The 26,654-nt window shown below is 27.3% G+C and overlaps 1 protein-coding gene and 1 pseudogene across 1 annotated transcript; both read right to left on the minus strand.

Annotated features, from left to right (window-relative positions):
- Nucleotides 1-10,534: 10,534 nt before the first annotated feature.
- On the minus strand, nt 10,535-11,098 carry LOC111276191 (reticulon-like protein B10). The gene is made up of 2 exons (XM_089754379.1): nt 11,002-11,098; nt 10,535-10,737 (listed from the first exon to the last, which is right to left on the minus strand). Exons 1-2 carry the CDS (start codon nt 11,096-11,098, stop codon nt 10,535-10,537), a joined length of 300 nt encoding a protein of 99 aa, XP_089610505.1.
- Nucleotides 11,099-12,075: 977 nt separating this feature from the next.
- On the minus strand, nt 12,076-20,012 carry LOC149511689 (putative disease resistance protein At3g15700; annotated as a pseudogene).
- Nucleotides 20,013-26,654: the final 6,642 nt, after the last annotated feature.

The following is a 26,654-nucleotide window of genomic DNA, read 5'->3' on the forward strand; positions in this document are numbered from 1 at the left end:
AACGTTGAAAATAAATTTACACTAAAATATCATTTGATATATTGTTGAAATTAAATATTGATTCGTTTGTAAAAGTAAAATGTAATTTTATTGGAGTTTAATATTAATTAAAGTTAAAAAAGAAAAAACACATAATAAAAAGCAAAAATTATAAGATTAATATAATTAAATTATAAAAATTTCCTTAAATAAAATTGTTGAATATATTAAGTAGGTTTTATTATAATAAAAGTTTGGTAACTTATTATATAATTTTGATAAATTTTGATATTATTTTAGTAATTTATGATATAATTTTGGTAAGTTTTGACAAAATTTTTTGTAATCATAATATCATTAGGGTAATTTCTAATGCAATTGAGATAACTTATGATATAATTTTGGTAACATTGGATACAATTTTGGTAAGTTACGATATAATTTTGATAACTTTTAATAAAATTTTAATTTTGATAACCTTTAATATAATTTGATAACCTTTTCTATAATTTTGATTTTAAATACCTTTGATATAATTTGATAACCTTTGTTATAAGTTTGATAATCTTTGATAAAATTTTAGTAATCTTTTATATTATTTTGGTAATATATAATATAATTTTATTAATAATGGATACAAATATGAAACTTTTTATAAAATTTTGATAACAACTTATTAATATAATTTTAGTAACTTTTAATACCATTTTGATAACTTATGATATAATGTTGGTGATCAATGATAAAATTTTAGTAATATTTGATAGAACCTTAGTACTCTTGGATACAATTTTAATGAACTTTTATATGATTTTGATAAGTTTTTATATAATTTTGATTTTGATTACTTTTGATTAATTTGATAGCCTTTGTTAAAAGTTTTATAATTTTTTATAAAATTTTGATAATATTTGATACAATTTATATAACCTTTGATATAATTTTGATAATTTTTTATATTATTAATATAATATTTAAGCAAACTAATCTTATGCATATTTAAATAACATAGTATTTAAATCTTAATATTTAAAAGTAAATTGAAAGCATATTAACTTTGTAGAATTAAGAGTGAAATACTTTTTGTCACCTAATGTTTCAAAGTTTTTTGTTTGGATAACTAAATTTTAAAAAATATCAATTACATCACCAACATTTATAAGTGTTAATATTGATTATTCAACCATTAAAAGTTAATGGACATTTCACTTAATATTTCAAAAAATCACCTTTAAAGCAAACTCTACAGCGCCAGCTACTAAGATTAGAAGACAAAATCTGGTTCTGTGGGGGAAGGAAGGAAGACCTGACGTCGGGAGTAAAAGTATGAAGTTCCTACAAAAGAAGATTCATTAATTAGTTTTATTTAAGATTCTTATTCAAGATCAGTTATACTATGCTATAATATATTATATTATATTATATTAAGCAATTGAATTTCAATGGAATTTAAAATTTATTAAAATTATTTAAGTTTAATTGTAATTATGTCTGATAATTTTATAAATATAATATAAACAAGATTGAAATTATTGTCATTATATATTACTATAAATAATTATTTTTAATATTTATTTTTAAATATATATAAAATTACACATGCATGACAAGCATTAGTTATAGCAAAAAGGGGGAAAGGATGTGAAATAAAACACACAAATAACAGAAGAACAAAATAGAGAAAATTAAATAATAATAGATGCAGGAAAGAAAACCAAGCAAACAAATTATATCCTTGGATCAACTAGAATCAAATGAAACAAATAATCTATTCTAGAACTATCGTTTAATTTTTTGACACTTGTCTAATATTATGAAATTATTATTTTATTTTTAATCATTATTAATATTAGAATTAATGTCATGAATAATTTTAAAATTATAATGTAATGTTCGATGTGGTCCTTAAATTATGAATATATTAACAATATGGTACTTACCTCTAATTTGCATAGCTAACTTCAAATGATAATAATATATAACTGACAAAATAATCTTAAAAGTACCACATTAATAAACAAATTTATAATTCAGATAACATATTAATAATTTTTAAATTTTAAATATTAAATTAAATATTTTATTATAGGTTAAAAGTTATTTATGACATTAACACTTAATATTACAAAAGATCCATACACATATACATACACATACATGACTACAATTTAAACAGGACAACCAATTATCCTCGCCAACAAATAATAAGAAACTCATCAAATCCAATCCCAAACTCACACACGCACACAGCGATCCCACAACAATCTCACAACATCAACAAACACAACTCAAACAACCATACACCAAATAAATATGAGAAAGAAAGAAAAAAAAAAAAAAAAAAGAGAAAATGAGGTGTTTATGATTTTTGTTTTGGATTAAAAGGGCATTTAAGTATTTGGAAAGTTTTTATTTTTAGACCATTTGATGGGAAGGGAAAAAGAAAACAAAGAAGCCATTGTCAACGGTGGTAGTGGCGGCATGGGGTGTGGATGTATGGTAGCTCACAGAGGGTAATGAGTTTTCGAAAAAAGCAAAACAATAGAAATGAAAGTCGTGAAAAGAGAATTAACAGAGTAAGAGCTTAGGATGTTAGTAGTTTAGAATATAATGCATCTCACATTAAATAGAAAGATTTAATTATTGATAAATAAAATTAATTTTTATATTAATTTTATTTGTATTTTAAATAATTATATTTGAACAGAAATAATTATCATATAACAAATTATCATAACTATTTAAATATAAATAGATTATCATTCATAAAGGTTATGATTATATAAAATGTCATAACTATTTGAATAAAAATTTATGTTCATTCATTTATTATAAATAAATATTTTAGTATAATCATTTTTATTTCTTGAAGAGTTTAAAGTTTTATTATATTTTAAAGATATAATTGCCTTTAAAAAAAAATTCTTCATTCCTCGAAGCCAAAATTTATTATTATTATTATTTTCTCTAATAAGAACAAAGGAAATAAAGGTGAGAAGCTACCGGTTTTACTCGTAAATATAGGATAAACAAGATCATTTTTGAAAAAACTAATGATAGCAGTGTAGAGGAGGCTAAGAGGACTTGGTGAGTGGATTAATTTGGGTGATTTTCGATGCTGGCGATCGATGGTAGAAAGTGGAGAATGGCAGCGATGTTTTGGCTATGGTTAGAAACTGGATATTTGAGTGACTAGTTGTGTTTTTATAAAGAAATTTTTAGATGAAGAAAGGGAGAGAGAGAAGTGAAATAAAAAAATGATTTGAAGAAAAAAAAGTTTTTATATTGGTTTGAAAAAAAAATCTACGTGTAAAATGAGTTCAAATCCAAAATTCGCGTGGGTTTAGATCTAGATCTAAACCTTGCACATCTTAAAAAGTTATCAAGTTTGGATCTAGATCTAAAACCCGCACATCTTAAAAAGTTATCAACTGTTAGCGCAAAGCGTGGCTATCACTCTAGTTTGAAATAAAAGCGTTGCAGACACATCTTGAGAGATTTTTTTTTTTTTTAGAATTGAAAAAAAAGGAGTGAACAAAGATCCAAAAGCCAATAACCAGAAAATTTCCTTGCCAATGACTAAGGTTGATAATGATTTAGATTGGATTATATTCGATTTGATTTTTTCAAAAATTGCATAGATTTATGAATTTTTAAAATCTAATCTTAATCTAAACAGAATTTTCATACAATCTAGCCTTATTCGAATCAAATTCTACCGATTTGATTCAATTCGGCTCATCATCTTTTAAAATTTAACTTTTTTATTTTTTATATATTATTTTAATAAATTTATATAGATTTAGGTATAAAATAATTATTTTAATTTTATAAAAAGTTAAAAAATATAAAACTAATAAAAATATATAATTTCATTCAATTCAATTTTTTTTTCACTTTCTAACCTAAAATCTCATGTGATCTTAATATATATTTAATATTCGAACTTAATTTGAACTAAATAAAAAAAAATTAATCCAAACTAAACCGAGCATTACAATTTTGAATCGATCTTTAATTATCTTAATTTTTTCTCATCCCTATTAATGATTCAATGTCGGCTGCTAGAAGAGATATATAATGAAAAGAAAAAAAATAAATAGAAGAATTAATGAGTAATAATTAACAAATGGTTTTTTTATTAAAAATTAATTTAGTAAATAACAATTCAGAGATTAATGTATTTTTTTTTTTATCAAATCTAATATTTTTCAAACTAATAAAGCAAGTGTGTTTTTTTTTTTTTTTCAAATTTCAAAGTGTAAATATACTTTTCCCAAAAGTAAATCTTAAATAACTAGAAAGCCAATACAAGAATATAGTAGTATAAATCAAACAATGTAGAGAAAACAAATCATGACAAGCATGAAACACAAAAAGTCAAATGTTCTCCCGGTTTATGAACACCATAAAAGAAAACTGAAAATTGGTATTAAAAATTACCAGCCTCGAGGCTATTCTGACTGACTAAATAACGCTTGTGCAAGACCTTGAATATATAGGAAAAACAGTGAAGAAAAGGAATAGCTAGCAAATAACAAGAAGTAAACTTTCGTTGCTAGCTATAGACATGTTAGAAGATGTATATATAAGCACTCTGTAGTAAAGAAATACTAATAAGGAATCACTATGTTATACATTTATATTTTTTTGCTACAAATCAATATTATATATAGATAGTGACAATTGGTGTTGTGACTGATTTTCTCTAACAAAGAAAATGGAGTGGAAAAAGAAGAGAAAGAAAATAGAAAGTGCAAAGAAAATTAGGTACTACGAATTAAAACAAAAGAAAAGACATAATTTATGAATCAATTGTTAGTTGTTTTCAAAGGGTCTTACAATTATATATTGTATCTGTATTTATTTATTTTATATTTAATATATGTAAAATATCAAAATTATTATATCATAATTTATATTGATACATTAAATATAAAATTTATTTTATTTTTATTAAATTTAGATATAATTTTTGTTATAATTTTAAAATTTATAACATTATTATTATTATTTTATATTTAAAATTATCAAATCTAATCACAACAACATTCAAAGCAAATTTCAAGGTCAAACATTAGTAAGTATTTTATATAGATTTCTTATTTATCAAACTTTTTCCTCTTAAGGACCTAAATACCTATTTAAATACTGAGGCCAAATGTTTAAAACAAATAAGCCAGTCCAACACCGCCTTTGGAAAATGTCCAAGGGATCCTGTGTAAGCATGTTGTGAGAGCTAAGGATGATAATGTTATTATAAGATTGAAAATTACTTCATCCAATAGCCTTAAGAAAATTAAAAAAAAAAAAAAAAAAAAAAACACCTTGATACATCCGTTACATTAAAAAATTCCTGGCCCTTCCACCAAACCAATTTAAAAAGATAAATCTAGTAACTTGATTAAAAAGTTGTTGGTTTTCTGACATTTTAGATAGCCTCACTTTACCTTATCAGACAATTAAATTAATAACATAGCCTTTCTAATCACTCAAAGTAAAAGATAAGATTGATTTCCAAGCAGCTTCTCTTTCTCATTTAGTGTTAATTTATGGAACCCTACTATCCCATCAAAACAACCCATCACTATATGATAAAATAAAAGAACCCAAAAGAGAAAAACGTTTATTAAATTACTACAAAACAAAAGACATTTACTAGCTCTTGTAGCCTTAACTCTAAAATGTAGAAATCATCAAAATTTACAATATTATTATTTCTATTATTTTCCGGAGGCAGGCTTCAACCAAAATTTACTACATTATTATTACTATTTTTTAATAATTGCCTCTCTCTGATATAACTACATGTCTTGTCAACGTTTTAATAGTTAAATTAATATAATTAAATATTTAATTAATGATCTAACATTTTCATGTTTTCTCAATTAAGAATTCCAACTTTAATTTGAATGTAAAACTAAATGTTTTTGGATTGATTCAAATAAGAATTCAATTATGATAATATAAATCACACGCATTTAGATAATGTGGATAAAAAAAAGGAATAAATTGTTTTTTTTTTTTGCAATTATTTTCACCAATGGAATTTTAAAATTGATAATTGAGATAGTAAAAAAAAAAAAATCTTTTAAATGAATTTATAGCTGGGTTTTAAGTTTTTTTAATCTTAATCTTTGAACTCTTAAAAAATTAAATTGAAAAAAGCTAAAAAAAACTCCAAACATAATACTGCAATATCCCGAAAACAAATCCTTTAACCCTTGTCAAAATTGAAAACTCAAAAACGCCGTGTTTATGGTAATATGCCGGGCCTCAAAACATATTTTTTCTATACTTAAAATGAAACCTTAGTTTTATCAAACCATGAAAACCCAGTTTTTATTAAACAATGAAAACTCAATTTATCAAACCACAACCCAAAAAAAAAACACAAACCTAAATTACTCAAGCTAACTTTTTTTTTTTAAAAAAAGTCAAAATCTCAAAGAAACTAGATTTAAATCCAGAGACAAAAAAAAGGGGGGGGGGGGATAAACCCAATTCAGTTAGCTCACTTGCTGGACTTGAATCATTGCATTTACAGAACACTAGCTTGTATGGTGAACTACCTCAATTCCTAAAAAAATTGTACAAATTGGAACTTCTGGATGTGAGGGAGAATAAATTTACTGGAACCTTTCCACCACGAATTAACTTAATTAAATTTCAAATTCATAATTTTAATTTTTTTGAGTACTCTGCATGATTTTACATTATTGACAATGTATTTGACAAATGTCCTAATAAACCAAAAGGGAAAACGTAGATATTTATTTACTACTATTATTACTATTAGCAATATGTGTTAAGAATAATGATTCAAATCCCATAAGAGATTTATTTGGGATTGGTCAGATATTGCTTAATAGATAAAAAGACTCACAGAAGAAGAATTCTAAAAGGAAAGGGATTCTTAATTGACAAGTTTATATGATTATAAATAGGTGAAATCTCTATAGGGTTAGGTATGAGAAAAAGATGTAAAAGAGTTGTAGGATTTGTGGGATAGACACCCATAGAAATACTGACGATTTACGCCTTATGGTTATGTATGTTTGAATGTTTGGGAGTGGACTAGAGGAAATTGAAAGGGTCCTCATAGGTATGATGTATGAGTGTATATGTGTATGTGTTTGATTGTATTAAAAGGGTACACATGGATATGTGTTTGTTTGGGTTAAAAATATTCCATAGGACCAGAGGAAATTGAAAAGATTTATGGATATTAATTGTTGAGTAGTTAATATGTTTTGATGTATGTTTGTAATTCTCTACAACTAGTGAATCTGATTTCTCATCTGTGGACGTAAGTCAGTTAGATCGAACCATGTTAAATTATTATTTTTTATGTGAGTGATTGATTGTTTGATTTCGCTACCACTGGCTTGAATGGATTGGGGCTTTTTTACCCAATAAGTGGTATCAGAGCTATGGTAATCCTTAACAAGTGGTATCAAGCATGGTTCAAGACATGAGAAGAGGTAAGTCCAGATGAGCTTGATTCAAGAGAAGAGTTCGAGTTCAAGTTTTAAGGATTGAAGATTGGTTTGTGTGAAGTGTGAAGACACATAAGAAAAGATGATTGTGAAACTTTTATTGCAGGTGGAGCCAAGCATGTTTAGTATGAAGACAGATGATTTGATGGAATTTGAGTCAGGGTGGAGATTGTTGGGAATAATGACTCAAATCCATAAGAGATTTGTTTGGGATTTGTGAGATATTACTTGATGGACAAAAAGACTTATGATTTTTAGTTTACAGTCTTCGAATGATTAGGAGTTGGATTTTCATTGATTAGGAATTAGATTTTTAATATCACTAATTATTTTTTTTTAATTTTCTATTCGTGCATAATGATTATTTTAATATTCTTAATTTTAATATTGTTAATATTGTATTATTTATTATATTGTATGATTTATTCATTACTATATTTTGTAGTTATTACTATATTTTGTAGTTATTACTATAATTCATTATTTATTTCTTATTATTAGTATTTATATATTTAGTATTAATATATATATTTAGTATTCATATATATAATTATATATAAATTATTAAATTATTTATTTTTAAAATATTATTATTTATATAAAATATTATTATTTATAAAATTAATAAATATTATTATTATTATTTATATTTAATAAAAATAAATAAGATATTTAATAAATAAGTATAATAATTTATATTTAATTTAAGTATTTAATTTAAGAATTTATATTTAATTTAAGTATTTAATTTAAGTATAATAATAATAATTTAAGAAGAATTCTAAAAGGAAAGAGATTCTTAATAGACAAATTTGACTTGCACAAGAAAAATTTTAAAAGGAAAGAGATTCTTAATTTGCAAGCTTATATGGTTATAAATATGTGAAGTTTCTATAAGGTTAGGTATGAGAAAAAGATGTAAAACAGTTGTAAGATTTTGTGGAATAGACCACCCATAGAAGTACTGGGGATTTACGTCTTATGGATGTGTATGTTTGAATGTTTGGGAGTGGATTAAAGGAGATTGAGAGGGTCCACATAGGTATGATGTATGAGTGCATATGGGTATGTGTTTGGTTGTGTTGAAAGAGTGCATATGGGTATGTGTTTGTTTGGGTTAAGAATACTCCATAGGACTAGAGTAGATTGAAAGGGTCAATGGATATTAATTGTTGAGTGGTTGATATGTTTTGATGTATGTTTGTAATTCTCTACAACTAGTGGATCTTATTTCTAATCCGTGGACCGAACCACATTAAATTGTTGTTTTTTATGTGAGTGATTGATTGTTTAATTTCACTTCCGCTAGCTTGATTGATTGGGGCCTTTTTGGCCAACAATATGCTCACGTGTTGCTGCATGTAAAATATTTTCTACTGTCACAGAAGAATAATTCATTCCAGTGAACTCCAACATTTGTTATATACCATGTAAAACTTAAAATTTTTTCATATTTTTTTACACCAAACATGTTCATTGATGTAGTAAAGCACTGCTAATAAACCTTGCCCCAAACCATGTTATATGTGCACCATGAGTTTGAGGAATGACTTTTATTCCATTAGATAGAGAAGAGGAAATAAGCTCATGTACTTCCTTTTCTAACCTTTTTAGGAACATATTAAACATAAACAAAGTTAGATATATCATTCTGGTTTCTTAACTCAAAATGAGAACCAAAGGAATGATAAAGATTGAAAATATATATATTCTACATTAATGTTGTGATAAATATGCAGTTCTCCCCAACAAAACTACAATTTTGAACCAAGCATCATTACTGATCAATTCTGCGGCATGGCAATGGTCTATGCAAAACGCCACCGATGCAATCTCAAAGCACAACTATACCCAGATGCTATTTATAAACATTCAATATTTTCTTTTCATTGTTTTTCATTTTTGAATCATTTGCAAGATGTCAACAAAATCTCAAAAGTAGAACCAGTTAATCATAGATAGTTCATAAACATTCAATTTTTTCTCTACTTGTATTTAATCACATCCAAATACCATAAATAACATGAAAATTTTGAAGATCGAAATAATGATATTCTACATCTAAAAAGTTTTAACTTGTGAAAGACATATGTCTTGTGATATTTGTATAATGACCTATTTTTCCAAGCATTATTTGAGTATAAAGCAAATTATGAAGGCTCATTTTTGCAAGGGTAATAGACTACAATCTCCTTTTGTAATCCTTGTTTATACTTAATTCCCTAAAATCCAACATTTTCAATTAGATGCAATCCTGAAAGTCCATGTGCGACAAACTAAGAATATATTTACAGGCAAGAAATGAGTAAGGATTATGAGAAAATTTCAACCATTTCAAATTTATCTAAAGACTGGAGAATGTTTTATACTTTAGCATATCCCATTGAATGAGCATAAAAAGGCATTCATTTACTTATTAGAACAAAATCGAATTGAAGAAACTAGTTTAGAATTAGTAAAATAAATCTATCTTAAAATAGTGCTTCATTGGAAAAACAAAATTGAAATCACATGTAGAGAATTGCAAAGTTTACAATCAGGCGGTATGCAAAAATTAGCAGTTAATATAGCAGAGGAAGAACTCCAGGCAAATCACGAACAGTCCCAAATGATACATAAGCCTAAAAAACATGAACAACTATAATCTTAAATTCTCACAGAGCAATATCTTTCCTGAAAGAGGTAAAATTAGACAGCATACCATGCTTGAAGGATGAAATATAAGAGAATTATTAAATCCTTGATATGTTAATTCTCTGATTTGAAAGTTACATAACCTTTCTTTGGTAGGTACACTGCTTACCAAGTTTGTACTTATTGGAGGCATGTTAGAATGTGGTATGAGCAAATATAAGAGGATTATTAAATCCTTGATATGTAAATTCTCTGATTTGGAAGTTACATAACCTTTCTTTAGTAGGTACACTGCTTACTAAGTATGTACTTATTGGAGGCATATTACCATGTGGCATGAGCAATCAGTTAAACACAGAAAAATCAAACAGTTGCATAATCCAAATTAATGCAACACCAACAATGTAAAAGATGCATGTACATTAGTCATTTAATCTAAAGTGAAGCAAGGATAAGGCAAGCATCTTCTCTTCCTTGTTTGAGGGCAATGGAAGCTTCCTTAGTACTGTTTCATCAATTTTCCTGTATTGTGTTTGAATGATTTTGTGCACTACAGAAAACTTCTCATCAACGTGGTGCTGAGGCTTATCATATACCAAAGGAACTGATAGACTAAGAATAACTCCTGCAGAAGACATCTAATAAAATAGGCATATATGAATAAAGTTAAAGGAATCATCCCTATTATAGAAATGAATAGGGTATCATAACTCATCAACATAGACCAAGAGTGGAAAAGTTGAAGAGACTGCCAATGTATGATATTAACCATATGCCAACTTTAAGAAAAAGTTTTGCAAGGCAAAAACATTCTAAAGTTTTATATTAAACCATAGGAAAAAGCATTAATAGAAAGGGAAAACTTTAAGAAAAAGTTTCAAATTTCTACCAATTGCAATATCGTGTGTAATTGACAATGCATCATTGATCCATATTTGAAACTCATCAGCAACCTTCCCAATAGTTTTCTCTAAATCCTTGTTCATACTTGTATTTTCTCTACTTGTTTTCAGTTTTGTATCTTTTGCAACTTGTAAAGTATGAATAAGGTTGTAGTCTTTTTATTAATAAAGTTCTAAAATTTATATAGTGGATCTGTAAAAGTTATTAATAAAGGAAATAGGAACAAAATAGAGATTAAACACACAAATATGATTACGCTCATTCTAGAATCAACAGAGTTTAAACTATTAATATTTTGCAAAAGCAAAAACATCAGTAAATCACTTTTTCTACTAAGTTCAACTAAACCATCTTATTTTTATGATATATTCTCATGAAATAAAGGCAAAAAACAACAAAGTTGAGTATATATACTGTCCAAATCACATAAGATCAATCTAGTCATAATACAAAAGTTAAAATGATTAAAAAGCAAACAAAGCGCAATATTTCAGTAAGACATTACTTTGGTATAATTTATAAATAAATAGAGAAGGAAACCAAAATAAAACAATTATCTTACGGGCACATGCCCAAGAAAAAAAGTCATCTATAAATAACAGGAGAACCCCTAACTTTGAAGAAATTTAATAGCATTCAAAATCTAATCATTCTTTATAAATTCAGATATTTAAACATTCTGTTTAGCAATTTCTGACCCAGCATCTTTCTTATATCTTATTTGCTACAAATGAGTTTCTAAAATCAGAATCATTTAAATATTCTGTTTAGTAACTTCTGACCTACCATCTTTGTTGAACCTCATTTGCTACTAATTAGTTTCTAAAATTAAAATAATTTATTTATCTTAAATATATAATTTTATTCTTTTATCTTTACTTTTCATGTGGTTCTAATTTCTCACATCTATCAACACCTAAAACTTCTATCTTTTTTCCTATACCAAACAACATGTATATATGAGTTACCTTCAAAGTAAAGAAAAGTATAAAATATAATGTCAAAAAAATTTCACAAAAAAGATATTGACTCCTCACCCAAAAGTTACATCTTTTATAATTCCATGAATTAACTACAGCATAATCTCAATCCGAGTGAGTCAGTAATAAGAAACTTCTTAAGCTTTCTAATAAACAAAAAACATAATTAAGAAAGTTGTCAAATGCAAGGGAGCCGTTAAAACCAAACATGTGTTCCTTCTTTCCCTATTTTTATGTGGAAATAAGAGTAGCAAAGGATTTTGGTACCATTCTATATCGTCGGATCAATAAAAATTATTATGAAAGGCAGAAGAAACAATTCTTAAACAAAGAAAAAAAATATCATTTATGGATTATGGATTAACTTAGCAATAAGAAAAAATAATGGATTATGAATTAGGGTAAACTGCTATTGTCTCAAAAAGTCCAATACACATACATTGGAGGCAATTCTAATTGATCCATCATTCAAAAACCGAACATATATAGTAATAAAAGTTAACTTAGCAATACTTCCCAAACTATTAAAATGAACAATTATGGATTTATCTTAAAGAATTGCCTAGATGTACTAATAAGCTTTTGTCTGGTTATATATGCAACAAATTATTGTAAGAAAATAAGTTAAATGTTTGAGAATACTTTACCTTTTTCACAGTGTGAGCAAAGTTGCAAAGAGACAATTGATATATGTCAAATAAGAGGTCAAAAGAAAATGTATAAGAGTTCAAAAAGCAACTAACACCATTCATATCTCCTGCACTGCCACGTTAGATTTTGACCAATCTTGTCCAAGAACAATGTCCACGCTTGTGCTCCAGGAAGCGGTTCCATTTTTATTACTTGACAATCCATGCGTCGACATACATCCAATGATCGGGATGTCAGAACTAATTTACTCCCATTACTTGCAGTAGGCTCAGGAATTCCAACTTCCTCTAGAGAAAAATTGTCCAACACATCATCTAAGATTAACACATACCTTCCCTTGTGAGCCAATATTTCAGGTAACATCCCTTCTCTTATTGTTTCATCTTTATCTTCTGAAATAACAGCACTAATTGCCTGTGCAATCTTATTCTGTAGTTCAATAACACCACATTTCCTTGATACAGTGATCCATACAACAATATTAAACTGGTTTGTGTCTTTTAAGAGTTCATTGTTGACAAGCTTGATGACACTTGTTTTCCCAACTCCTGGCATTCCATAAATTCCGATCTTTTGACCTCATTATTCATCAGGTATCCCAAAATTTCATTCCTTTTAAGTGCTGCTGTTTCTCCAACTAAACTTGGTATCGGCAACACCTGTCCAATTAGCGAAGGATCATCAACAACCAAACCATCAGAAAATCTACCCTTTACAAAATGTTCTTCAACTTCTTCTATCTTCTTACAAACATTGTTTCTAAGGAATCCACGGGAGTAAAAGCTGCTAGGTCCAAGTGCTTCTGATTCTAGATTCTGTATTTCAACATTTACCCTTTAACATTTTCCAACCACAGTTTAACTTCTTTCTTGACTTTCTTTCTTGGATACAGTTCGGCTTTAATTCTTGATACCGTGTCTTCTTTCTGACCACTTAGTTGCTCTCTTTTTCTCTTCAGATTATTTACATTCTGATCAAGACCTGTAGGGAATTTCCAGTGCTTTCCTATAAAACCCCATACAGTATTTCCAGCTTCAAAAACTTTTCCTACTCGTTCAGTAAAGTCCCTGCATAACACCCAATAAATGGCATTAGAATGCTTTGTCGTAAGAAATAAACTTTAAAATAACTTAGTTATGTAAAAAGATATTTTAAGAAGCCTACTATCGGAAAAAACAAAAAAAAGTTGGCCATTTGCTCAAAAATTTAGTATGATTTCTGATTATTACCTCAATCTTTTGTTACTTTTGGGAACAAATGCTTCATTTCTTATTACTAGTTAAAAATAATTTTTCATAACGTAATTTAAAGAGTACCACTCATAAACCCCAGGCCAACGGTGCAAAAAATAGTAAAAAGAACAAAAAGAACAGTGTCAAAGAAGTCTATAATAGTCAACATTCATAACCTAAATTTCCACATTTCCACAAGATATTTTTTAATGATATACCCATTTTAAGAATCTGATTTTGGATAGAGAATAGAGGTATGCCTGGTTTCTTGAGGAGAATTCCGGATACTTGCAAAAGAATTTGAAATTTACACATCAATCTTCATTTTTAAACTGATTGTAACAACAAATTCCCAAAGTAGAACCCTTTTCAATAATGTTCCAGCAACTTCAGTTTATACTGCATCTTTTTGTTGACTTAAGTTCCCCATCTAAACATTTAATTCTAAAAGATTACATGGGTTTTTCGGTTCATAATTAATCGTTTGATCAAAATATTCATGCATCACGAGCATGAAGAGACCAAAAAATTAAAGCATATGAATAATATAAAAACAAGTTAATAACCCAATCAAGAACAATCAATGTCAAGACTCAAGTCAACATGTAAGTAAAAGGAAGCAAGTAATAACACAGCAGAGCAGAAAAACATTTCATGAACAAGCATGAATGTTCTCACAATTCACAACAGTATAAAAAAAAAAAAAAAACACGTAGAATTGGAAATTAAAATTACCTGATACTTGAAGAAAAGCCTGGCTAATAAAAAGAAGCAAATTCCCTTGCCAACAATAGAACCTAGATAGAAGAGGTATGTATATTGTGGAGCAAAGAAATGGGAAAGAAGAAACACCGAGGAGGAGGGAAGATGCCATGGAAAGCTCAAATGAAAAGAAGAGATAGGACCTTTTTTATACCAGTCAACTTCATGGAAACTGTCATGAAGAAAAATTAAAGCAAATTGAAGTGCTGGGATGGATTCCACATTCCTTATTTGTTGATTTTTATGATATACTACAAATTTTGGCTCTTGCAGGGTCAAAGGTCAACTTTTTTTGTTCTCTTTTATTTTCTCTATCATGTCCATGTTTTAGTTTGTTTTTTTTTCTTTCTTCCCTATGGTTAGGAGTGTTTCATGGGGGAAAGCCCAAGTTGCTTAAGGTCAGTACAAAGGCCAGCCAATCTGCAACTTCCAAATTAAGTTTCATATAGTAATTTCCTTATAGTAATTCCTAGGCTGTATATCATTTATATATAAAAGTATAAATTCTTAAATTATTAATAGTAATCGATCTAAATATTTGTATAAATTTTTAGATTAATAAATTTACCCTTAAATATATATAACTTTTACTAATATATTTAAATTTAATTTAAATCAATTAAAAATAAAAATAAAGTTCATGTAAAATTAAACTATTTAAAATTTTAAAATTTTAATTCTAAAAGTGTTAAAAATAATTGCCTAAAATATCCTTGGTAAATGTTTTTATAATATTTTGTTTAAATGATTTTTTTATTATTAAACTATTTTTTTATAATTAAACTAAAAAAACGTTTAAAGTGATTGATTAAAATGTTCTTAATAAAATTTTAATTTAAAATTTATTTATATTCAATTTAAGTTTTAAATTATTTCAAGTTTAAGTTGATTAATAAATGTTTTTTTAGTTATACTTTGGTAACACCAATAATAAATTTCAAAATAGAATGAAAACATAACACAATAAAAATTTAAGTGCAAAAATAATGAAGGCATTGATGATAATTTTAGATGAAAATCCTTATGCCTAGGTTTGGCAAAAATTAAAAGATATTCTTTTTTTAAGGATTTTGAAATTCGAATTGTAATAATGTTAATATAAATCAATGAGTTTATAATTGGCAATTTGTTAATCAAGTTATTGCTATATAGGTTGAAAGAAATAATTCAAATATTTTATTTGAAAGAAATCATATCATAGTTCTAACTCATTTAGGAAAACATCATAATGTTAAACATTATTTTAATTGTTATAACCTTTTACAATATTCTTTACTCTTTTCAAATGAAGAAATTGATTGGCATTAAAATATCAAAAAAGCCATTTTGAATGATGGTAATAAAAATGAAGCAACAATTAAACATATACCATCTTTTCATTTACTAAAATAAATTTTTATGGAGAATGCAAAATATTCTTTACTTTTTTCCGAATGGAGAAGTTGATTGATATGAAAATATAAAAAAAATTATTTTGAATTACGGTAATAAGAATGAAATAATAATTAAAAATATTTAATGTTTTCGTTTAGTAGAAATTTTTTTCATGGAGAATGTGAAAGTAATTATTATGAATTTAATATTTTTAAAATTATTGTCTATTTAATTTTTATAAATTTTATTTAGTAAATATGTTCTTATTACTTTTATCATATATATATAACAAAATTGTTATTCATAATTGTATATTTAAAATAGAAATATAAGGCAAGGTTTATTACTTCCACTGATAACAAAATACTTCAAAATTTTCAATCTTTTATATACAATTAAATTTGCTAATAGGTATGAAAATATATACACTAATAATTCAATCAAATCATCAATAATATTTATCTTAATATGTACTATTTTACCATGAACTAAAAAATTTAAGGAAAATCTTAGAAATATTGACTTAATATATATTGTATATTTATTTAATTTAGTTTTAATACTTATATTAGTATAAAAAGTTATAATTTTAACTTCTTGTTACATGTTAAGTTATGGATAGTAAATTAAGAGCATTTACTCATTCTTTTTAAGTCATTTAAATTTGAACTTTTTTTTTCTTTCTTTACCTTACAAATTATATCATTTAACATACATTGTGATTACTTTTATATATATATATATATACACAAATCAATAATAACATAGTAGTACATAATTAATAACTTAGAATTAATAAATGAAAACTTAAATATAGTTAGTATAACATAGTAGTAATCATCAATAACTTAGTACTAAATTAGTAATAACTTAATAGTAAATGAATAATAATTTAGTAATAAATAATTGATAAGTTTTTAGTAAATCAATAATATAATAATAATATATGATAATAGCTTAACGGTAAATCAATTATAATATAATTATAATTATATAATAATATAATACTAAATTAAGGATAACTTAACAAAAAATAAGAAATAACTTAATAGTTAATTATTGATAACTTAATAATAATTCAATTATAACTTAATAGTAAATTAGTAATAATTTAATTGTAAATCAATTTTAATTTAATAGTAATTAATTGACATTTGTAAATCATAAATTATTTAGTAGTAAATCAATGATATATTAATAGTAAATAATGGATAATTTAGTAGTTAATTATTGAAAACTTAAAAGTAAATCAATATAATTTAATAGTAAATCATCTATAATATAGTAGTTAATTAGTCATAATAATAAATCATGCAAATTTAATATAAATAAATAATAACTCAATTGTGAATCATAAATAATTTAGTGGTAAATCAATGATAATTTTGTAATAAATAATAAAAAATTAAGTAATAAATCAATTATGCGAATAGTAAATTATTGATAATTTAATAGTATTAATAATTTAGCAGTAAATCACTAATAACGTAAAAATAAATTACTAATAACATAACTATAAATCAATGATAATTTAGTAGTAAATTAATTAATTATTGATAACATTTTAGTAAATTATTAGTAAATTAATAGTAAATCAATTATAATTTTATAATAAATTATCAATAACTTGATGGTAAATCATTAATAGTTTAATAAAAATCATTCATAACTTAATGATAAATCTATCATGATTTAATGGTAAATCATTCATAAATTAGAAATAAATCATTAATAATTTAATAGTAAATTCTTGATAACTTGGTTGTTAATTGACAACTTAATTGTCAATCATTAATATCTTTTTTATGATTGAAATTATCAAGAACTGAAACTTGGTTAAACAAAAACGAAGTAAAAGCTTTCATTTTGACGAACAAGATAAACTTATTATAAATCTATTCAATAAAAATAATTAGTGAAAAATTCTAAATTTAAATAGAATAATAATGTTATTATAAAAAATTTTATCTCATATATTATTAGTGGACTTTTTAAATTTTTAAATTTTATAATTTTAAATGCATAATAACATATTAGTAAATCAATGATAGGTTCAAAAAAAGAGTAATAATTTAGTTGTTAATCATTGATAACTTAATAATAAATCAATGATAACTTAATAGTAAATTAGTGATAACTTATAAGAAATCAATCTTAGTTTAGTAGTAATTAATTGATAAACTTAGTAGTAAATTGTAAATAATTTAGTAATAAATCAATGATAATTTAATAGTTAATTATTAAAATCTAAAAGAAAATCAATATAATTTAGTAGTTAATCATAAATAATATAATAGTTAAATAATTTAATAGTAAATTATGGATAATTTAAAATAAATTAGCAATAACTTGGTAATAAATCATGGTTAATTTAGTATAGATCTATGATGATTTTATAGTAAATAATAAAAAACTAAGTAGTAAATCTATGATAATATAATAATAAATGCAAATAACATAATAATAAATCATTAATAATTTATATGTAAATTATGGATAATTTAGTAGTAAATTAGTTAATCATTAACAGCTTTATAGTAAATTATTGATAAATTAATAGTATGTCAGTTATAACTTTATAAAAAATCATTAATAATTTAGTAGTAAATCTTTAATAATTTATAGTAAATCATTCATAACTTAGTAATAAATCATTCATAAATTAATATAAATCAATGCTAATTTAATAGTAAATCATTGATAATTTAGTAATATATTGATAGCTTAGTAGTAAATTGCTAATAATATAATAATAAATCAATGATAACTTAACTATCAATCATTGATAAATTTTTTTAAAATTAAAGTTGTTAGGAATTAAATATTGGTTACTAGCTAAAATGAAATTAGAAATTTTATCTTAAGAGATTTGGATAAACTTACCACGAACCTATTCAATAAAAAAATTTAGTGAAAAAAGTTCTAAATTTGAATAACACAATACTATTATTATTTTAAAAATTATTTTATATTAGAATTGAATCTATACTTTCTTACAAGAATCTATTATTAAATATGTAATTACTCAAATTTTATCAACAATTACTGAGAGTATATCATAAGTTACTGAAAGTTAATTGCTAAAATTATATCAAGAGGTTATATCAAAATTTTATCAATGATTACAAAAATTATATCAAAAGTTACTAAAATTTTATTAAAAGTTATCAAAATTTATCAAATTTTACTTATATTATACAAAAATCAAAATTATTAAATTTTACTTACAATATGTCAAAATCAAAATTATACTATTATTATTATTTATCATTATTATCATAATATCAAAAAAATTATTTATTAAAATAAATTTTTAAATACGAGAATTGCCGCACATGTCAAAAACTAGTGTGTGTATATATCTATATATATATATATATATAGATATATATTGCTCCCTCGGTGAAAATTAAAGCTTTACACGAAATAAAATATCTGTACTTCAAAATTTTTGATCAAAGGAAATACAATCAACAACTTTGCAGTAGAATTAAGGGTAACAGAATCTGGCATGTTTTCAATGATTAGTATGGAGAGAAATTCATGACATGTTTTTGTGAACAGACAAGACACAAAGTACAGAGCCAACAAAAGTTTCACTAGAGAACCTAGGCAATTCTAGAGTTGGTGAAGATGATATAAGCGAATTCAGAAGACTGGTGTTCTGCAGAGGAGTGAAATTTACAATTCTACTTTACTTCAGTCTGGACTTTACTTCACTCCCAGAGTGAGCAATTTTTATTTTAGTCTTCTTAGCTGCAGTCTTAAATTTTGGAACAACATGATCTTCGAGGTGGTAAGGTACCTAGGAAAAGATATGACCAGAAAAGACATCAATTATAAAAATGTATAATATGAAGTAAAAAGAAAACTAGGCAAGGAGAGGGTGAAGATAAAGGACTTACAATAACTATGCTTAATCCTTTTATTCTACAGTTTGAATTGGTCTTGCTTCCAAAAGAACCAAAGAAATGGTCACCAGGGTCTTCATCAGGCATGATGACTTGACAGGTAATTTAGGGGAGTGTAGAATGGCCAATGATTACGATTGAGAACGTGAGAAGCCACCAGTTCCTTCTATTTTGGAGCAGCATTAAGATGGTGACAAATAGTCTTTCACCTGGTACAACATCTAGGGAAAGACAGAGAGAAAAAGCTTGAAATTAACAAATAAGAAGGGAAAAATGGCAATAAATTAATATATGAGATTGAGTGGTACCAAAATGATGAAATGAAGGACTTGCAACGGTAAACTCGTACAGCATTTAATCCAACAGCTTGCTTCCGTTTTGCTTCTAGCGAAAAGGCTAGAGCCATGCCCTGAAGTGGGTTACGAAGTAGGTTACTAAATATCAAAGGAGGGTATAAAGCATTATCTTGAATTTCATACACAATAATAATAATAAAAAAAACACTTGTTTTTGAAGAAATTATTTATAGCTTCATCCATAGATCTTCAGGCCTTTCACCATATTTCAAAAAGTGCTTACTTGTTTATATGAATTTCAACAAAGCATTATCTCCACATTAGCCTTTACATTTTTTTTTTTTCATTTAAAAATCTTGAATTTCAAGAAAGCAATATAAAACTGGCCAAACAATTTAAAAAAAAAAAAGCATCATAAGGAATCTCCATACAAAGCTTGATGAATAATTTTCTGAGAAAAAATTATTTTATCAAAGATGGTTCGAAACAGAATTCAATCCAAACACACATGAGGAAAATATTTAGGGAGCTATTTAGGAAAATGCCCATACAACTTATATGAGAACAAAAATGGTTTGATGTGATCTATTTACGGAAGGATAACAACCAATGAAGGCAAATAGCGAAGGAGACCAATTAGCGAGCTCTTCAATAACAATTAACGTAAAAATCTACACAAAGCAAAGCTGCATATGGATTGTGATGCAATCAATTTTTATGTAGGTTCAGTGTAATATCCTATTCATGAAATTGCTATGTGGGTGATATTCAATTCAGTTTTCTGATCAAAATCATTCCATATGAAATTGAAAATTTCTAGCCATACCAAGAGTTGGAATCATAACATTAACAAAAGGTTGAAAACCCCCAATGTTGGCCTTCACCATAATCGTAACAACACCAAGAAAATATATCAAACCAGACTCTAACACAATAATTGCATGAACTCTTAACAAAAGCAGAAAATCAATAGTTGACCTGAACACAAGGTTCAACCAATCAAAGAGTTTGACCAAAATTGTCCATGCTTACCTAAATTCTCAGAAACCTCTAAAACGTCAACAAGAAGGATAGAAACAGAGACTTGAAAAGAACATACATCAAGGGCGTTCTGAACATCAAAGTGTGAGCTGCTGCCATCTGCCGCCAAATAATCCTTGACGTGCTAAGATCTCCAGGAAAACTGGAAAGGCCAAGCATGATATTAACATATAAGAAAGTGAAAATGGAGAGAGATTAAGAAGAAAGAAGGAAAGCAAGTGTTAGAAGTAAGCTACCATTGTGGTCAGGCGTTTGATCAAATAATTTCCTCCTGTTGAACGCTGTAATGTTCAGACTTTTCCAAGACAGTATAACAACAACCAGTCCTTAAGGTAAGGCTTCAACAGAGACTTGGCATTTGGCTGGTCCCACTCAACCAATTCCCACTGCTGCTCTGGATTAATTTCAATTCTTCTAAGAGAAGGAGGGGGAGATGGTTGGCCGTTGTCATGCAGGGGAAGATACAGAGGTATCCTCTTCAATGTTGGACAATTACTTATATAAATATACTCAATAGAATCACAAACCATTACTCCATTTGCTCTACAAATGCTTTTCAATTTTGGTAGCCCTCACAATTTCAATTTCCATAATTTGGGAAGAGTAAAATTGATGGCACTTATTCCTTCTTCCTCCGATTCTGATTCTGGCGCTATTATTTCTTCCATATCCCTGCAATCTATAACACTTAAGCAATTCAAATTTTGGAGGTTCTGCAAGACCCAATTGGACGAGAACAACTTCTTTATTTTTTGACAACAAAGTATGCGAATATCAGAAAGAGAGGAAAAAACGTTATACGGTAGTAAGATAAACCGCGAGGAAAATGCCTCTTCTTCTCACAAATCAACAATGTAGATGCAAATTCCCAAGCATTCAACATCAGGTAGGACCTTAATACCATCTGTGCAGATGTACAATGAAATTCAATTACATTTTTCTCCTCCATTTTAAAGCCAAACCCTGGTCGTCCCACAGAAATGTGGTATTGACGAGGCCCTTCTGTTGGAGCATGCAAAGCTTAGATATAATCGTTCCACTCATTCAAGTCATAAAAACTCCCTTCAAAGAGTTCCAACTTCCTTAATCCACCAATTTCCTCTCCTCTCACGAAGCTCTCAACTCTTACGTAAATAAAATTTAGTATTGCTAGGTGCTGAAGGGATGTGAAATTTGACAATATTCCATCGGCCACCTCTGTTATACGCGTCTCCCTCAAATCAAGATATTTGAGATTTACCAGCCTTTCCAACCCATGAGGGAGATCCTTGATTTTTGTTTCTCGAAGGACTAACTTTTTTAAAGCTTGAAGTTTTGAAAAAGATGGCACCTTCTCTAAATCTTCACACTTACCAAGCAACAATGTAGTGAGAGTTTCCAAATTAGAGATGGAATTTGGCAAACTCTTAATAGAATTCCCAGAAAGATCAAGAATCTTGAGTCCATGCATTTGCTCAAAGAAAAACTCTGGAACACTCTCTATAAAGCAATTGGACAACAATAAGGTTGTGAGCTTTTGAGACCTTGGTGGTGACATTTGGGATGCAATTTTTAATCCCCAATTCTCCATCAGTGATACCTTCTCCAAATCTTCATTCCATTCTTGCACATTTGGTATCTCTTTCAATTGCAATCCAGCTCTCACCAAGAATCGTGCTCTTGTGATACATAATGCCATGTCCCTCACAATGTCATGCAGCTTCACATAAAATCTCCATATCTACCGTTTTCAATCAAGCAACTGTTTTTTAGTAATTCCAATATGGCATGCCCCTTGTCAAACACTTTTTGCTTGCTATACATTTCTTCCACAAATCCCTCTGCAACCCATAGATCTATTAGCTCAAATATATAGATTTCATGATCCTTAGGATATAATGCACAACACAGGAAACAACGCTTCAATTTTTCATTGTGTAAATGTGGGAAAACACTTATTTACAGTTGGTTGTAATATTGTAATATGTATATTTATATTTGTATATCTAGAATTAAGTATTTGTATCCCTAGAATTAAGGACAAAAAATTAGGATAGACAATCCTTCAATTATATGATCAGTTTTTAGGAAGATTTAGTTTCCTAATTTAACCCCTAGTTAGTTGTATATAAACCTAAGGTTCTTGTATAATTCTTTAATGAGCAATTTTTCAATATAAATTCAGTTTTTCTCTTAATTTTTCATACAGTTTTATTTTTTAGTTTTTTTTCACATGGTATCAGAGCTCTAAGCTCTTTTTGGGAAGCAAAATTTTTAGCTTTCAATGCTGACTTCTATTTTAGGCCTTCATTATTAAACCCTGTTTAGGCCTTCATTGTCAAACCTTTTTAAGGCCTTTATAGCCATTCTATTTTTCCCTTCTTTAACCTTCATTGCTAAGAGTCATTTCTAGTTATATCTTAAAACTTATTTCAGTTCAAAGAAAGATATCGCTACCATTCAATTTGAGAAAATGTGAACTGAAAAAATCATCGGAGTGCTACAGATGTCTCAGAAACAATGAGAGTTTGACAGAGAAGAGATTGAAAAGCTGAAAAACCTATTGAAAACCCTTGAAAAGCCTATTGTGGTATATTCATTGGGTAAGGTCTCTAGTTCAGGTAAAGCTTCTGGTTCTCATGGATTAAATGTCACGGTTAAGCCTATTACGAATTCTTGGGTCATTGACTCAAGAGCCACAGACCATATGACACATTCCTCACATAAGTTTAGTACATATACCCTGTGTCCTAGTAATAAAAAAATTATTACTACAGATGGTTCACTTGCTACAGTGGTAGGATTAGGAGATATTGAAGTTAATCCCTCATTTGTTCTCAAAAATGTTCTTCATGTTCTTGGATTATCTACTAATCTGATATCTATATAAAAACTTACTAGAGATATGAATTATAAAATGACTTTTTATCTCTTTTATTGGGAATTTCAGGACTAGAGTTCAGGGAAGAGGATTGGACTTGCTAAGGAGAAGAATGGACTATACTATCTTAAGACATCAAATAACACAAGTAATATCAAGAATAGTTTACCTTTGTCATTTTTTTCTAAAAAATCTTTCAATAAAGATAAAATCTGGCTTTATCATTTTCATCTTGGACATCCTTCTTTTGAAACTTTGAGAAACATGTTTCCTTCTTTGTTCAAAGGATTAAGTGTCGAAGATTTTCATTGTGATGTTTGTGAACTTGCAAAGCACAGACGTGTGTCTTTTTCAATTAGTAACAAAAGAAGTTCTACTCCCTTTTACTTGATTCATAGTGACATTTGGGGTCCCTCTACAATTCCTAATATTTCTAGTGCAAGATGGTTTGTTTCATTCATAGATGATTGTACCAAGGTCTCTTGGACTTTTTTACTTAAATCCAAATCAGATGTGAATAGTATGTTCTTAAACTTCCAAAATATAATCTAAAATCAAGTTTGAGTGATAATGCAAGAGATTTATGTCTGATAATGCAAGAGACTATTTCAACCACAATCTATCCACTTATTTCCAAAAGAAAAAGATTATCAATTAGTCATCTTGTGTTAATATTCCACAACATAATGGAGTGACAGAGAAGAAAAATCGTCATTTACTAGTCACAACCTAAGTCTTCTTTTTTCAAGCAATGTATCCAAATCTTACTAGGAGGAAGCTGTTCTCACTGCCACACATATTATAAATAGGTTACCTTCAAGGGTTTTGAGATTTAAAACTCCTATGAAACTACTCTCACAATTTTATCCTAACCTTAACACCACAAACAACCTCACACCTAGAATATTTAGTTGTACATCATTTGTTCATGTTCACAGTCATAATAGGAGAAAGTTAGATCCAATAGTGATTAAATGTATCTTTATGGGGTACTCATCAACTCAAAAAGGGTACAAATGCTATCATCTTCCTATCAAAAAATTCTATGTGTCTGCAGATGTCACTTTTAAAGAAAGTAAATCATTTTTTACTCAACCTTATCTTCAAGGGGAGACTTCATTCATGGAAGATAAAGATAAAGACTTTTTTTTACTTGATTTGTCCTCTTCTTCAACATTTTCACTCATTAATTCTTCTAAGTCGAAACCTGTTTCTACTAAGCCCAAGTCAAACATTGAATTTGAGTCTGAACCCATTCCAAATACAGAAGATGTGACAAAGGATAATATTATTCTTGATTCTATAAAGGAATTACAGGTATATTCAAGAAGAAAAGTTTCAGATCTTGAACCAGTGCCAGTCCAAGAATCTGATCCTAACTCTAAAAATGAGGCAACTACAGTTTTTGACTCTGTTTCTCAAAATGAGCATGAATCTCCTAAAACTATAACTAGTGATTATGATCTGCTTATTGCCATTAGAAAAGGAACTAAAAAATGCACTAAGCATCCACTATACTCAATCTCTAATTTTATGTCATTTGAAAAATTTTTACCATCCCATAAAAATTTTCTTATGAGCCTAAACATTATTTCTATTCCAACTACATTATTCGAGGCATTATCCAGTGAGAAATGGAGGCAAGCTATGAAAATAAAAATTAAGACCTTAGAGAAAAATAAGACATAGGAACTGATGGAGTTGCTTAAAGAAAAAAATTCAGTAGGGTGTAAATGGGTTTTCACTATAAAATACAAGGCGAATGGTACTATTGAAAGGTATAAAGCCAGGTTAATGGCTAAGGACTACACTCAAACCTATGGAGTGGATTATCAGGAAACCTTTGCTCTAGTTGCCAAGATGAATATAGTTAGGATTTTGTTATCATTGGCTGCAAATTACAATTGGCAGCTTCAATAACTTGATGTAAAGAATGCTTTTCTACATGATGATTTGGAAGAAGAAATATATATGAAGGTTCCACCAGGATTTGAAGGTCATATAGAAGCAAACAAAGTATACAAGTTGAAAAAGGCTTTATATGGCCTTAAACAGTCTCTTACGGCTTGGTTCGGAAGATTTGTCAAAGTGATGCTAGCAATGAGATATAAACTGAGTCAAAGAGATCACATATTGTTTATCAAGCACTCTGATTCAAGGAGAGTCACAGTTTTATTAGTGTATGTTGATGATATAATTGTAACTGGAGATAATGCAAAAAGAAAGAATCTCTAAAACAATATTTGGCTAGAGAATTTGACATAAAAGAGCTAGAAAGATTGAAGTACTTTCTAGGAATTGAAGTAGCTCACTCACAGCATGGTATTTTCATCTCACAATAAAAATATGTGATGGATCTTTTGAAGGAAATTAGGAAGCTAGCATGTAAACCTACAAATATCCCTATAGATCCTAATCATAAAATTGAAGAAGCTAATGAAGATACTACTGTAGATAGAAAGATGTACTAAAGATTAGTTGGAAGACTCATTTATCTCTCACATACTAGATCTGATATAGCATATGCTATGA

The sequence above is a fragment of the Durio zibethinus genome, chromosome 25, assembly GCF_047325235.1.
Source record: "Durio zibethinus cultivar Kanyao isolate XHJ-2024 chromosome 25, ASM4732523v1, whole genome shotgun sequence".
NCBI lineage: Eukaryota > Viridiplantae > Streptophyta > Magnoliopsida > Malvales > Malvaceae > Durio > Durio zibethinus.

Bases quoted from the DNA above. Each gene is read 5' to 3' on its own strand.
- LOC111276191 (XM_089754379.1), bottom strand. From the start codon at position 11,098: ATGAACAAGGATTTAGAGAAAACTATTGGGAAGGTTGCTGATGAGTTT. The intron at 10,738-11,001 runs GTAGAAATTTGA...TGTCTTCTGCAG, and splicing joins TACACACGATATTGCAATTG to GAGTTATTCTTAGTCTATCA.